This window comes from Dryobates pubescens, chromosome 15 (assembly GCF_014839835.1).
Source record: "Dryobates pubescens isolate bDryPub1 chromosome 15, bDryPub1.pri, whole genome shotgun sequence".
NCBI classification, from domain to species: Eukaryota; Metazoa; Chordata; class Aves; order Piciformes; family Picidae; genus Dryobates; species Dryobates pubescens.
Genome location: NC_071626.1, coordinates 2,963,330 through 2,977,588, shown reverse-complemented (window position 1 = coordinate 2,977,588; position 14,259 = coordinate 2,963,330). Strand labels below are relative to the sequence as shown.

The window sequence follows — 14,259 nt, the reverse complement described above, 5'->3', positions numbered from 1 at the left end:
CTTCTTTCCTTTTTCCCCCTTCTCTCCCTCCCCCCAGTTCTCCTGTGCATTGGTGCAGCTCAGGCTTTGGTTCATCTATCATATCTTTGTGTTTTAGTTTCATCAGCCCTGCCTTACTCACTGTTGGAGCCATTTAGAGTCAAGGTGTAATTACACCACCAGTGTGCCCTAAGGATTCTAGTGGCTTGGCTTCAAACCTGCTAGCTAGCAAGTCTGCAGGAGTGCCTCAGGAAACTGAGCTGGGAAATGGGACCCTGTTCCTAGCCGAGCTGCAGACTAATGAGGGGCCTCAGGGGCAGGAAGAGCAGATAGGGGCTTTATTCCTCCTCCTAGGAAGTGACTTGTAATCAGGGTGCCAGAGATCTCAGAATTTCAGGCAGAACAGGATCAACTTGTGTGTAGGGATGTCTCTGCCCAGGAAAGAAGAAGGGCCAGAGGTGTAACAGCTGCTTACAAGTTCCCTGGCTCCAGGGGTACCAAGGGATGCAATGTGTGGGATGCTTAGGCCACGGCTTCCTCACAGGACTCTGAGGAGTGAGCCAGGCTGCCTCCAGCTGATGGGAACCCCACAGAAAGAGAGGGCTGCTGGCAGGGGGTACCTGTGGCTGCGTGGCTGGCTCCAAAACCAACAGGCTATGTGTCCACATCAGCACATGCAGGCAGGAGGACTCTTGTGAGCATCATGCTCTATGCACTGCTGCTGATCAGACTGTGTGCATGGGAGCTAGAGTTGGTGCACTGGCACCTGGAAGCACAAGGCTCTCATTTAAGCTGGATTTCAGTCTTTCCTCACTCACCTCCATCTGCAAGGCAAAGGCCATTCCTCTGGCTGCCACCCTTGGCCAGGTTCTTTACTCCCTCTGCTCCAGTTCACTTGGGCACCCTTCCCTCTCACATCAAATAAGAGCTATTTGTCATCCTCTCAGGGCAGTTCTTGGGTTTTCTCCTGTAGCCATCACCTCTCACTGAGGATCAAATTCTTTACTCCCCTCTTCCAATGAGGACAGCTCTCAGCAAACACTTTAATGCCATTTCAGACAAGCACTTTCTTGACTTGCAGACATCACTCTTGAAAGAAGCTCCTTCCAATTCTCTGTAAAGCTATTTTCTGATGCTCCTTCAAGTAGTTCCTTATAGCATTTCTCACCTGCACCATCACACTGCTATTGTTTCACTGCAATATTCTATTTCCCCTGAGGTTACTCAAGAGAAGACCTTCCCAAGAGCAAAATAATTGTTTCCATTGTCACTTTCTACCCTGAAGTTCTGTCAGCAGACCAAGAGAGGGTCTTCTGTCAGAAGACCCTCTCTTCTCAAAGCAATCCTTCCATGCTGCCTCCCACACTTGGGCATCAAAAATAGGAACTAGCAACCAGGCTGCTGGGTCTGACCTGTTATGGGAGGGAAGGGAATGTCACAGGCATCTCTGAGTCCTAAAAGCATCTGAGCAGCTCTGTCCCCTGCACTCCACGAAGCACAAAGCAGCCTGCATTGTTGATGTGCTATAAATCATGCTGCCAACCCATCTACACAAGCAGGCAGCCATTAACTGCAACTGAAATGATTTATTCTGTCTTTAGAAGGCAGACTGAATAGCACTCACTGAGTCAAGCCTGGGGCCACATACTGTTCAGAGAGGATGCAAAAAATATTGAATGGCTGCTCATCGCCACAGTGTGTGACTGTGTAATTAAAGATGCAGCATAACTCCTGCAAGCATTAAGGTTACCCAGGGAACTGCCATTCCTGCATGCCCTGACTTCTGAGGGCTTGGTTTCCACAACTGTTCCATCCCATTAATGTTGGTGTCTGCATGGAATTGCCTGGATTTGCCTCCCTTCCCTCACAGAACCCACCCAAACCCCACGGGGAAAACTCCTCTTGGGCTGTAGTCTGGAAATATTCTTGGGGGACTTGTCATAGATTCATGGAATGGGTTGGGTTGGAAGGGACCTGAAAGATCATCCAATTCCAACCCCCCTGCCATGGGCAGGGACACCTCACACCAGCCCAGGTTGCTCAAGGTCTCATCCAACCTGGCCCTGAACACCTCCAGGGAGGAGGCAGCCACAGCCTCCCTGAGCAACCTGTTCAGTGTCTCACCAGCCTCACTGGAAAGAATTTCTTTCTACTCTCCAGTCTAAATCTGCCCTCTTCCAGCTCAAAGCCATTGCCTCTCATCCTAGCACTATAAACCCTTGAGAAAAGTCCCTCCCCAGCTTTCTTGTTAGGCCCCCTTCAGCTTCTGGCAAGTTGCTCTGAGGTCTCCCTTTAGCAGCCCTGAAGCCTGCAGAGGCTTCCAAACAGGATCTGTCATTACAGCTATCAGACAAAACAAAGTAACTGGGCAACTTCAACACAAAGAAACCTCCTAATCCTAATTAGAAAGGTATTTTAATCCTACACATCAAGCTGAAGTGCTCTGTGTGGGAACAGATGTGAAGGGTTTCCTTGTCTGAAAGCATGACAAGAGATTTCAGAGCAGCAGAAGTGTGTGACATGATGGACACGTGGCTGAAGCTGTAGGTAGATGGAATGCAGGAAGCCTTCCTCAGCGCTATCTGTCATCTGTTCTGCTGCTCTGCTGAGGCAGCAGGGGAAATGCATCAGAAAGAAATGGAGGAGAGGGGAATTTGGGTAACAATTGCAAGAGGAAATGGAAAATCTTCAGATTATCCACACACCTTTAGAAAGCAGAACGGTGGTAGCAAAGGACAATCAGGACGTGCCAGGCTCTGCATTTGCTGGGCTGCTTGATGTGTGCATTCAACATAAATCCAGCCACCAGCCTCCACAGCAGCTCATGCTGGCTTCCCAAGCCCGGCTCAGGAACTTGTCCCACTTGTGTTATTCTTTCCACAGTACTGGAATTAATTTACTTTTAAGTTCAGATGAATCAAATGATGAATTTTAACAAGGCAGTGTTCCCCCCCAAGCCAAATGGCAGAGCTCATAAACCTCCATTCACCCAGTGATCAGTTTTCATTTCTCCACGGTGAGTAATTTCAAAGACAAAGCATGAAGCAGCAGCTTGGGTAGAGTCAGCTGCACGCAGCAGCAGCTTAGGGCAGCCCAAGAAAGGAAGGCTGAGCCCATGCCACCATCACTTCTAAAAACAATCACTGCCCTTTGCCTCAGACACACAGGCTGCCAGATCTCTTGGGCTCTAAGTAAGAGAAATCTCCGTTGATAATTCCACAACCCAAACAAAGTCCTGTCCAAAGCTCTGCCTCTTGCCCTTCCTGCTGCCACTCTCCAGCCTGCAGCACAATGTTTATCCCATTTGCTCTGTGTGCACCCATTTGCCCCACCACATCCAGCTGCCAGCACAGTCAGTGCTGCCGACAGCAAAGGTGGGGACAAGGATCAAGGAATCATAGAACTGCTGAGCTTGGAGGAAACCTTGGAGGTCAAGTCCAAGCACTCACCTAGAGCTCATAATCCCCCTGCTACTGCAAAGCCACTATCACTAAACCATGTCCCCAGGCACCACATCCACACCTCCTTTAAATACCTCCAGGTACATCAGAAGGCTCTTTCGAGGTCTAGCAAATGGCCCAGGGGAGAGAAGTGCAAAAGCCTGAGAGAGAGCCCTTCATCTCACCAGCCCTTCCCCTTTGGTTACACAGAAGACAAAGAAGAATGCCAAGAAGCCTTTGCCTCCCACCTTGCTTTCTGCCCTTTCTGTGCTATGCTGCACAGACCGAACTGAAGGCAGAAGAAGCATTTGGGACTGAACCCACTGCTGAGCACCCCCTGCCAGCCTACCAGGACTCATTATCTGCTGTCTTATGGCAATAGCTCTCATACTTCAGCACCTGCAGCAAGTTCCCCTGTCCCTCTACACTCTCCTAATAATCCACCATCCTCCACTGTCTGGGCACCAACAGGACACAACCCACCATGCCCACACAGAGTGAGAAGCTCTCCCTGTTCTCTGCTAAAGGAATTACTCCACATTAAATAGCAATAGCCACGGATTGCAGGTTCAAACTCTGCTCTTAATACTTGGGGAAGAAAAAGCTTAACCTTCATTTCTTCTAGGAGCTGTAACCTCCATTGGGCTGCAGAACTTCTTCTGGGAAATAAATAAATAAATAAATAAATAAGCACATTTGCAGCCACAAGGCACAGCCCAGGAAAGCAGCTGTAAGAACAGCAAGCAGCCACCTCAGCCAGAGCCCTGGTGAAGAATCTGTACAGTCAGACCTCTGGTGGATGCTGCACAAGCAGAGACAGAACAGATAACAAAGGTGTGAGTGTGCTGGGGGAGGAGAGGGGAGCACTGAACACTGTACAAGGGTAAAAAAAAATAATAACAACTGGGAAAAAAAAGGTTAAGGGATAAAAGAGGAAAGGGAGCCTCAAGTAAGGAGCTATTACCATGCATTGATTTGAAGGGATGAGAGAGCTCTCAAGGGACAAGCGCAACAAAGAGCCGGGCCGCGGTTTTGAAGCGGTCTGCTCAGTCCCTGACCGTGTGTTTGGTTTCTGCCTGCAGCTGCTGTTCATTCACCAGCAGGCACACTGTCTCCATTGATCCCAGTGAAGTTTCTAATCAAAGGGGCTGGAGCCATATAATGAGGTGAGCTTCCCCTCGCTGAGCAGAAGCCTTTTCAGCGCTTGGCGAAGAGGAATTCATCACAGCAACCGCTTGGCACAAGGGGTTGCACTGTCCTCTCTCAATCCCTTTGTGCTTTCCCAGGCCACCTTTGAAACATGGTCAAGTGGGGAGGGGAAAAAAAAAAAGCTGACTTCTAGGGGACAAAACACTAAAACCATTTTGTGGCAGAACTTACAACAATAGCAAATAAATTCTTCCAGGAGAGGAAAGAGTCCTTCCAAATTCCACTGTGAGCGATGCCAAGTCTGGCCAGCCACTTGTGCACACTGAATCTGCAGTCAGCCTGGGGTTTGATTGTCATGTTTGACTGCACAGGGTCCAGCCCCACTGTGCCCTTCAAGAATTAGTGCACCACAAATACTAGGTTACAACAACAGTGCTCTGAGCTCAGTTCAGCAACAGGATGTAGTTTCCTCTGCCTTGTGCAGGCAGCAAGCTTGCCCCAGTGGTGCTGGACACTGGGCGTTACTCACTCTGGGTCATAGAATCACAGAATTGTTAGGGTTAGAAGGGGCCTCAAGGATCATCCAGCTCCAACCCCCCTGCCATGGGCAGGGACACCTCACACTACAGCAGGTTGCACACAGCCACATCCAGCCTGGCTTTCAAAACCTCCAGGCATGAGGCTTCCACCACCTCCCTGGGCAACCTGTGCCAGGCTCTCACCACCCTCATGGGGAAGAACTTCTTCCTGACATCCAAACTGAATCCACCCACTTCTGGTTTTGTCATCTTCCCTCATCCCATTGGCTTCTTCTGAAAATCAAGATGAGAACAGAGCCACTGAGCATGGCTATAAAGTTTTCCTTTTTAAAATACAAATATCTTATTGTTTTTTACTGCTCACTCTTCAAGAGCACAGGAAACAGTGAAACCTATTCATTTAGGCATGGTAGAAAAAATACCCATTTAAGGCAGAACTATTCATGATTTAATATTAGCTAGTGAAAAAAATATATATTCTATAATGTTCATCCAAAAGCAAATGGAGAAACAGCTTGGAAACTCCTGGAGTCTAAAACTGAGAAAGGTGAACAGCTTAGGGTTTAAAACTGAGAAAGATGAACAGGTTAGGGTCTAAAACTGAGAAGGGTGAATAGGCTGGAGTTTAAAACTGAGAAAGGTGAACAGGTTAGGGTCTAAAACTGAGAAGGGTGAATAGGCTGGAGTCTAAAACTGAGAAAGATGAACAGGTTAGGGTCTAAAACTGAGAAAGGTGAATAGGTTGGAGTCTAAAACTGAGAAAGGTGAACAGGTTAGGGTCTAAAACTGAGAAAGGTGAACAGGCCGGAGTCTAAAACTAAGAAAGGTGAACAGGTTAGGGTCTAAAACTGAGAAAGGTGAACAGGCTGGAGTCTAAAACTAAGAAAGGTGAACAGGTTAGGGTCTAAAACTGAGAAAGGTGAACAGGCTGGAGTCTAAAACTAAGAAAGGTGAACAGGTTAGGGTCTAAAACTGAGAAAGGTGAACAGGCTGGAGTCTAAAACTAAGAAAGGTGAACAGGTTAGGGTCTAAAACTGAGAAAGGTGAATAGGCTGGAGTCTAAAACTGAGAAAGGTGAACATGCAAGACAATTTAGCATCTCTGCATTTCTGTTCTATGGTTTTTTTCTATTTTTCTATCTATTTTTTCTATCTAGTATCTTGAGATTCCCTTCGTTCAGCTCTTGCAGTCTGACAGATATTCTCATTACTCCCTGTCCTCCTTTCTGCATTCTCTGTTGCACTGCTGCCACTTTGCTTCATGCTGAAGAATAAACCAAGGACTAAATAAATGTCAAAGTGAAGGATGGTTTCAGAAGAGTGACAGTGATGTTATGAACTTCAGAGTTCTAGTTTCAGGGGTGCTGGCTACCAGTAACCTCTACTGACCCCTCCTAGCCTGTGGGCATGCTCATAATGTCTGCAAATCAGAAGCAAATGGAACGAGCTAAGTAATTCCAGACTACTCTGCTCACTAGCTTATTATTTCAGATTTCAGCTTTGAATAAAGCAGTTGAAAAGTGGAGCTCTCCACAGCTCTGCACACTGTCTGCCTGACTCCTTGGGTCTTCTATCAAACTTCAACAGATGTCAAGGCAAAATTCACTAGGCCTTGCAAGGGCAGGAAAATCGGATGAAGAAACCCCTACCAAAGCATGTGTTCTGCTGTTTTGACTTGAGAGAGCCAGAAGATAAGTTCCCAAGTGTGAGCAAATCTAACATTCTGCAGCAAATACAATATTCACCTGAGATCAGCTCAGCATGACACTACTGCCTTGGCAAACAGACCCAAACACATCACTGCTCTGACCCCCACCATCTGAACAGCTGCTTTTCTCTGCTTGCCGCTCTTACTCTGCACTTTCCTCCCCAGCAAGACGTCAGATTAGTGCTCTCTCATCCATGCTAAATGATAACAGAATATGATCTACTCTACTCTTGAAGCTAACACAGATTCTGTCCCAAAAGATGTACAGCAGAAAATTCCCAAAGCCTTAGAAACATTAACACAGGAATAGCTCCAGTGAGGTCCTGCTGAGGTAACACTGCACTGCCACAGTGGTGTCTTTCCAGCTAATAATCTAAGAGTAGATACCACTGCAGAATCATAGAAAGCTTTGGTTTGGAAGGGACCTTAAAGATCATCCAGTTACTATCCCCCTGCCACAGGCAGGGGAACCTTTCACTAAGACCAGGATCCTCAAGGCCATGTCCAACCTGGCCTTGGTCAACTCAAGGGAGAAAAGATTTACCATAAAGCCAAAACCTGGCCAACGAGATCTATGCTCCAAAAGATGTGACCCATGAAAACTGTGACAGCTCAACCCCATCCTCTGCACTGCTGGGTGGGTTGGTTGGTTGTCTTTATCTTGTTCTGACACAGGTGATCCCTGCTGGCCACCCTGCCTGCTGCACTGCAGTATCACTGCCTGCTGCACTGCAGTATCACTGCCTGCTGCCACCTCCCTGCTTGCCAGAAGATCCTAAGCAGGCTGCAATAACCAAACAGTTCTCTGTTATCAACAGTTGTTTTATTGTTGTCAAAAGCTACAGAAAAGATTGGGTAGCCAAATGCACAAACACATGAAAGCATCACAAGTTTAAAACCTAGGTCAAAACCTCCCCTCCTCGGGCACTGGGACCTGCAGTGCTCTTTTTCCCTGTGCATCTTGGAGCTGCCCTCTTACCTCCACTGTTTGTGGTAGTTTTAGGCTATGCCTTTAAAATTAGCTGCAGATTTCGAGCAGGAAAGTATCACTAAATCACTATTGGGTGTAAAAAGGGAAAACCCAGATTATTCTACACAAATTCATAACAATTCTTCACATTTCATTTCTATTCCCATCCCTTTTCTCTTCTCTTCTGATCTTGGCTGTTTTGGGTCTTTGCCCGAGAGGTAACGTGCTGTTTCTGGCTGGCCTTGAGAGAAGACTAACACTGCTTTCTCTCTCAACAGCCTCTCTCTCTTGGTACAGGGTGGGTCTGGGGGTTGGTTAGGGGAGTAGTGCAGCAGCTTCCCTGGTCTTTTTTTGACCAGGGGGGTTTCTGTGTTATTTGCTAATTGTAAATATCTGTATAATATTGTGACTCCTATCTATTTTGTACCTATTCATTCCATTGTAGAGCGTAGGTTTTGCTTGCAAATGCAGCTTTCATTTGCTTCCAACTGAGTTAGTCTGGCTAAAAGTTAATGCTGGGGGAAATTTCAGCCCCTGTACACTGCACTGGTTTGGCCACACCTCCAGTACTGTGTCCACTTCTGGGCCCCTCAGTTTAGGAAAGATGTTGAGTTGCTGGAAGGTGTCCAGAGAAGGGCAACAAAGTTGGGGAGGGGTCTGGAGCACAGCCCTGGGAGGAGAGTCTGAGGGAGCTGGGGTTGCTTAGCCTGGAGAAGAGGAGGCTCAGGGGAGACCTTCTTGCTGTCTACAACTACCTGAAGGGAGGTTGTAGGCAGGTGGGGGTTGGTCTCTTCTCCCAGGCAACCAGCACCAGAACAAGAGGACACAGTCTCAAGCTGTGCCAGGGGAGGTTCAGGCTGGATATTAGGAAGAAATTCTTCCCAGAGAGACTGGCCATTGGAATGTGCTGCCCAGGGAAGTGGTGGAGTCACCATCACTGGAGGTGTTTAGGAAGAGCCTAGATGAGGCACTTGGTGCCATGGTTTAGTTGATTAGATGGTGTTGGGTGATAGGTTGGCTTCGATGATCTCAAAGGTCTTTTCCAACCTGGTTAATTCAATTCTATTCTATTCTATTCTATTCTATTCTATTCTATTCTATTCTATTCTATTCTATTCTATTCTATTCTATTCTATTCCATTCCATTCCATTCTATTCCATTCTATTCCATTCCATTCCATTCCACTCCATTCCATTCCACCCACCACAACTATCATGGCCCTTCCAGCACTGCTGTGGTCCGTTGTTAAAACCCAAGTTAGAGGGGTGTGGGACTAGCTTCCAGAGAGAGGTGAAAGAGCAAATGGTAAGTGTTGCTATTGGCTTAGTCTGCATGAGAATAACAAAATTTACCTTGTCATAATAGTATCTGAGCGCCCGGCTCAGCTTGTCATAGTTCATATTAGTTTTGTTTTTCCTGAGGCCCCACAGCTTAGCCACTTCTTCTGCCTTGAGTAGCTTGAATTCGCCATCATTAGACGTCCAGCAAATCAGGTGCTCATGTTTCTGGTCTAGCAGCAACTGCAAAAGGAACTGCCACAGTGTGATTGCACTCTCCATACCTACAAAGGGACAAAGGAGAGCAACAGTGTGAAAAACCACGTGGGAGCAGGTGATCCACCCAGCGCTCACTCGGGTCGTACGCTCTGCGTAGGAGCAAAGCTGCGACGTCACTCACAACCACACCGCCACAAGGCCAAGGGTTGCCCACTCCCTTTTCAGTGCTTCTTCTGCTGCTGCTGTTTTCTGAAGGGACACAGAGAACAGAGTAAGGATTCAGAAAGCATTGCCTGCATAGTTCACGTGGCAAAGGGGCATCTCCAGTCGGTGTCTTCAATCCGGTGTATGCAACCACCCTTCAAAGCAACAACAACCCCATGCAGTGCTACAGGCTGGGGTCAGAGCAGCTGGAGAGCAGCCAGGCAGAAAGGGACCTGGGGGTACTGGTCAATAGTAGGCTGAACATGAGCCAGCAGTGTGCCCAGCTGGCCAAGAAGGCCAATGGCATCCTGGCCTGCATTAGGAATAGTGTGGCCGGCAGGAGCAGGGAGGTCATTCTGCCCTGTGCTCAGCACTGGTTAGGCCGCACCTTGAGTCCTGTGTCCAGCTCTGGGCCCCTCAGTTTAAGAAGGACATTGAGACACTCAAAGGCGTCCAGACAAGGGCAATGAGGCTGGGGAGGGGTCTGGAGCACAGCCCTCTGAGGAGAAGCTGAGGGAGCTGAGGTTGCTTAGCCTGGAGAAGAGGAGGCTCAGGGGAGACCTTCTTGCTCTCTCCAACTACCTGAAGGGAGGTTGTGGCCAGGTGGGGGTTGGTCTCTTCTCCCAGGCAACCAGCACCAGAACAAGAGGACACAGTCTCAAGCTGTGCCAGGGGAGGTTTAGGCTGGATGATAGGAAGTTCTTCCCAGAAGGAGAGACTGGCCATTGGAATGGGCTGTCCAGGGAGGTGGTGGAGTCACCATCACTGGAAGTGTTTAGGAAGAGACTGGATGAGGCACTTAGTGCCATGGTTTAGTTGATTAGATGGTGTTGGGTGATAGGTTGGACTCAATGATCTCCAAGGTCTTTTCCTGGTTAATTCTATTCTATATTGGGGGTGGGGAGGGTCCTGATGTACCTATCCACTGAAATGAGCCCAAAACCTGCTGCTTACTGTCATGAGAAGCACACTGAACTCATTTGGGTACGTCACTGTGAAGAAGAGGAAAAGGGCAGGGCAGGGCAGCTGCCTTTGGTTAGGGGACCAGAGGCAGGCTCTCCCCCTCCTACACCTCCGCCCACCTCCCCCTGTCCTACGGCCTTTACACATTTCATTTCTTCCAGGGCCTGAAACGGCTCTCGCTGCTTCTGTCTGCCAAGTCAAACAGCTCAGAAGATATCATCTGCTTTGCAGAGATGCTGAAAGTGCTTCAGCACACTTCAGCACAGTGCAGTGAGTGATGTTTACCCCAAAGCTTTCTCTAACAGGGAGCTGCCCTTTCATTATCTGAGAGCCAGGAATATTTTTAACCAGTGCCTGGCTCTCACTTCTAAGGTTGTTTTAATGCCTTTTTTTTTTCCTCTGCTAACTGCCTGTGCTGCTAAACCCTCCCTAAAATAAACCTTTTCGGTTGTTTTTTTTTCAGGCACTGCAACAGAAGCATAAATGCCTCCATTCCAACTCAGCAAAGGCACATGCACAGCTTAAAACTTGGGAGCATTGCCACTGCAGACAGTTTATTACTGTAAGGAAGATGTGAGGAGGGTGTACAAGAAAGCTGGGGAAAGACTTTTTACAAGGGCTTGTAGTGACAGGACAAGGGGGAATGAATTGAAGCTGGGAAAGGGCTGATTTAGACTGGAGGTTGAGAAGAAACTCTTCACAGTAAAGGTGGTGAGATGCTGGAACAGGCTGCCCAGGGAGGCTGTGGATGCTCCCTCCCTGGAGGTATTCAAGGCTACTTTAGACAAGGCCTTGAGCAAGCTGTCTAAGGGGAGGTGTCCCTGCCTGTGGTGGGGTTTGGAGCTAGATGATCTTTAAGGTCCCTTCCAACCCAAGCCATGTTATGATTTTATGTAGCTAAAATTGACCTTTTCAACCACAAGACTACAAAATGAGATTTCCCTCCCACTTTAGACAACATTTCCAGCCTGTATCAGACACTGTATTTTGGCCTCTTCTGATACTTAATTTGGGCTTGTTATGTCTATCTAATACAGACTTAAAGATACTGGTAGTACTGGGTTGTGGCACTGTGGTGCTACTGGGGCTAACTATTAGCTGACTAACCTTTGTATGTGTAACAAGGGGTGTTATTTTTGGTCTTTATCTGCACAAGTTCATGATTTTAAACCTCCTTGCTCATTTTGTTACCTAAGAGATGCTCATTTGCGTCTCCCTTGGCGTGGTGACCACAAGAGGGCAGAAGGCTTCTAGGTAGCCACCACAAGGAACAGCACAGAGCCAGCTGAGGGATGATTTGTCTCTCCCAAGCCTGCATTTGCTTCATTGCATTTTTCATCACTTTATACAAATCCTTTCTCACACAGTTCGAGCAAGGCATGAAAAGAGGCTACAGCTAAAATTAAATGTACCTGGAAGCTATATATTGGCTTCACAGGCTTTTAAAGTTCCTTTAAACTACCCCAGGTCTGCAAGTATGAACACCTCTATCAGATTATTTATCTGTAACATCACAGTTAATAGCATCACACAACTGTTGAGGGTGGAAAAGGCCTTTGAGATCATCAAGCCCAACTACTCACCTAAAGCTCACCATCCCACCACTACTGCTAAGCTACCACCACTAAACCATGTCTCCAAGCACCACATCCATGCAGCTTTTAAATACCTCCAGGGATGGTGACTCCCTGGGCAGCCTGTTCCAATGCTTGAGAACCTTTTCTGTATACAAATTTTCCTTAATCTCCAACCTAACCCTCCCCTGGCACAATTTCAGGACATTTCCTCTCATTCTATTACCTGATACTGGGGAAAAGAGGTGAACCCCCACTTCATTTCAACCTCCTCTGAGGGAGTTGTAGAGAGCAATGAGGTCACCCCTCAGCCTCCTCTTCTCCAAGCTAAACAATCCCAGTTCCCTCAGCCACTCAGTGAAGTGGCACTAAGGTCCAAAATAAAGTCATTAGCCTTCTGGACAAAATAAACCCCTAAAGCAAGCCACCTTAAGATCCAGGCAGGAGAAACCCAGGAGGCTCAGAGACAAAGCCACCTAAATAAAAAGCTCAGTGTCAGATTTATGACATCAGCTGTGAGTTAAGTAGGATACTGTGGAGAATAAAGTTTTGTAAGACTGTTGCATAGGAGAAGCTAGAAGGAAAAGGCAGAAAGCTGGAAAGAAGCTCCACAGCATCCAGGACCTCTGCAGTGTTCCTAAGCTTCCATTCATCTACATTACAGCTTTCTTCTTAACCTACTGTTCTCCCACAAACTCCATGCTTCCTACCTGGATTCTTTCTCTCCACTCTACGTGGAGAGCCTTTCTAAAATAGATATACTGCTGATCCTGGACAACCCACAGGGGCAAATTCTGAAGGCTAAAACTAGGAATCCCTCCAGACATCGGGATCAAAACCGGCCCCTTGTTGCTGTGGACAGCCCTCAAAGGAACATCTGGGACTCTAAGGTATAAATTAGGTTGTGGGACCTGGGGCAGAAGAGGGACAACTGAGAGGGACAGACTGGCTGGGGAGTCCAGAGGCTGAAGAAATGAGCTGGAGATCAATTAAATCAGGAAGACATAAAAGGTGTGAGCCAGCATTATGCATTACAGGTAGCCATAAAAGAGATGGCGATGGACATGTACATGGAAAGGATTAAGAGGTAGAGTTGTGGCAGGAAAATCAATTTCCCTCAGTGTGTGAAGAAACCGAAGATACCTTCTGCAGCCAAAGCAGCTGCAAAAGATTCAGCTCCTTTGCAAATGCCCCTCCACAGCAAGCACATACCTCCACTAATCTTCCCCTCAGAGGCAAGGGTGTGCTTCTGCAAGCACACAGCCATTTCTCTCAAGCAGATGCCTTTTTCTCCTTCTCTCTTACATTTTGCCCCCCCTGTTAAACGTGGGTATGCTTTTTTACAAGTCCATTTACTGCTTTTGTGTCCTAATTCTGGCCAACAGCACGTTCCTCCGAGCAGCCCGACGTGGGGCATTGTTAGCCTCTCATTCACGTTAGCGTTCGGCTTCCTTTATTTCTGCAGGTTGCAGCCAGGAAACTGGAAAATGGGCCACAGGAAACCTGGCCTCCTACATCTGTCCCAGTTTGTAATAGCAGCTCTGGTTTTATTTTTCTAAGTGTCTCAGGTTCATTTTAACCCTTGAGATGACTGCTTGCAGTAAGATGTGGAAGAACGTGGCTGTTCTGCCAAGGATGCGAGGGTTCTGTCATCATTTTCTCATTTAACCACTGCCTCTCAGTACTGGGAAGCAAGATTTTGCTAAGCCATGCACATTTCTAAAGGATCCTAATGCTTACAAAACAAACAGTTACATGAGCTTTGTAAAAATCTTTGGTTGGGAATCACCAAAACAATTCCATGGCACTTTGGGACACGGTTTTGTGGTTATGGTGGTGTTAGGTTGATGGTTGGACGCTCCATGACCTCAGAGGTCTTTTCCAGCTGAAAACAATTCTGTGCTTCCTTCCATAATGCCACATACCAAAGAGAGGAAAAAGCACAGAATAAGGCAAATCTCTTAGGTGTTTCAGCTGTATACATTAAGGGTAACAAAGCTGAGGAGGGGTCTGGAGCACAGCCCTGGGAGGAGAGGCTGAGGGAGCTGAGATTGCTTAGCCTGCAGAAGAGGAGGCTCAGGGGAGACCTTCTTGCTCTCTCCAACTACCTGAAGGGAGGCTGTAGCCAGGTGGGGGTTGGTCTCTTCTCCCAGACAACCTGTGACAGGAGGACACAGTCTCAAGCTGTGCCAGGGGAGGTTCAGGCTGGATGTTAGGAAGAAATTCTTCCCAGAGAG

The 14,259-nt window shown here is 47.6% G+C and overlaps 1 protein-coding gene across 1 annotated transcript in view; it reads right to left on the bottom strand.

Moving 5' to 3' along the window:
- The window catches only part of ELK3 (ETS transcription factor ELK3), a 43,520-nt gene that overhangs the window by 14,946 nt on the left and 14,315 nt on the right, over positions 1-14,259 (bottom strand). The window contains exon 2 of the mRNA XM_009899331.2: positions 9,138-9,346. Within this exon, the coding sequence (XP_009897633.1) occupies positions 9,138-9,344 (207 nt within the window). The 5' untranslated portion in view covers positions 9,345-9,346. The remainder of the gene's footprint in view (positions 1-9,137; positions 9,347-14,259) is intronic.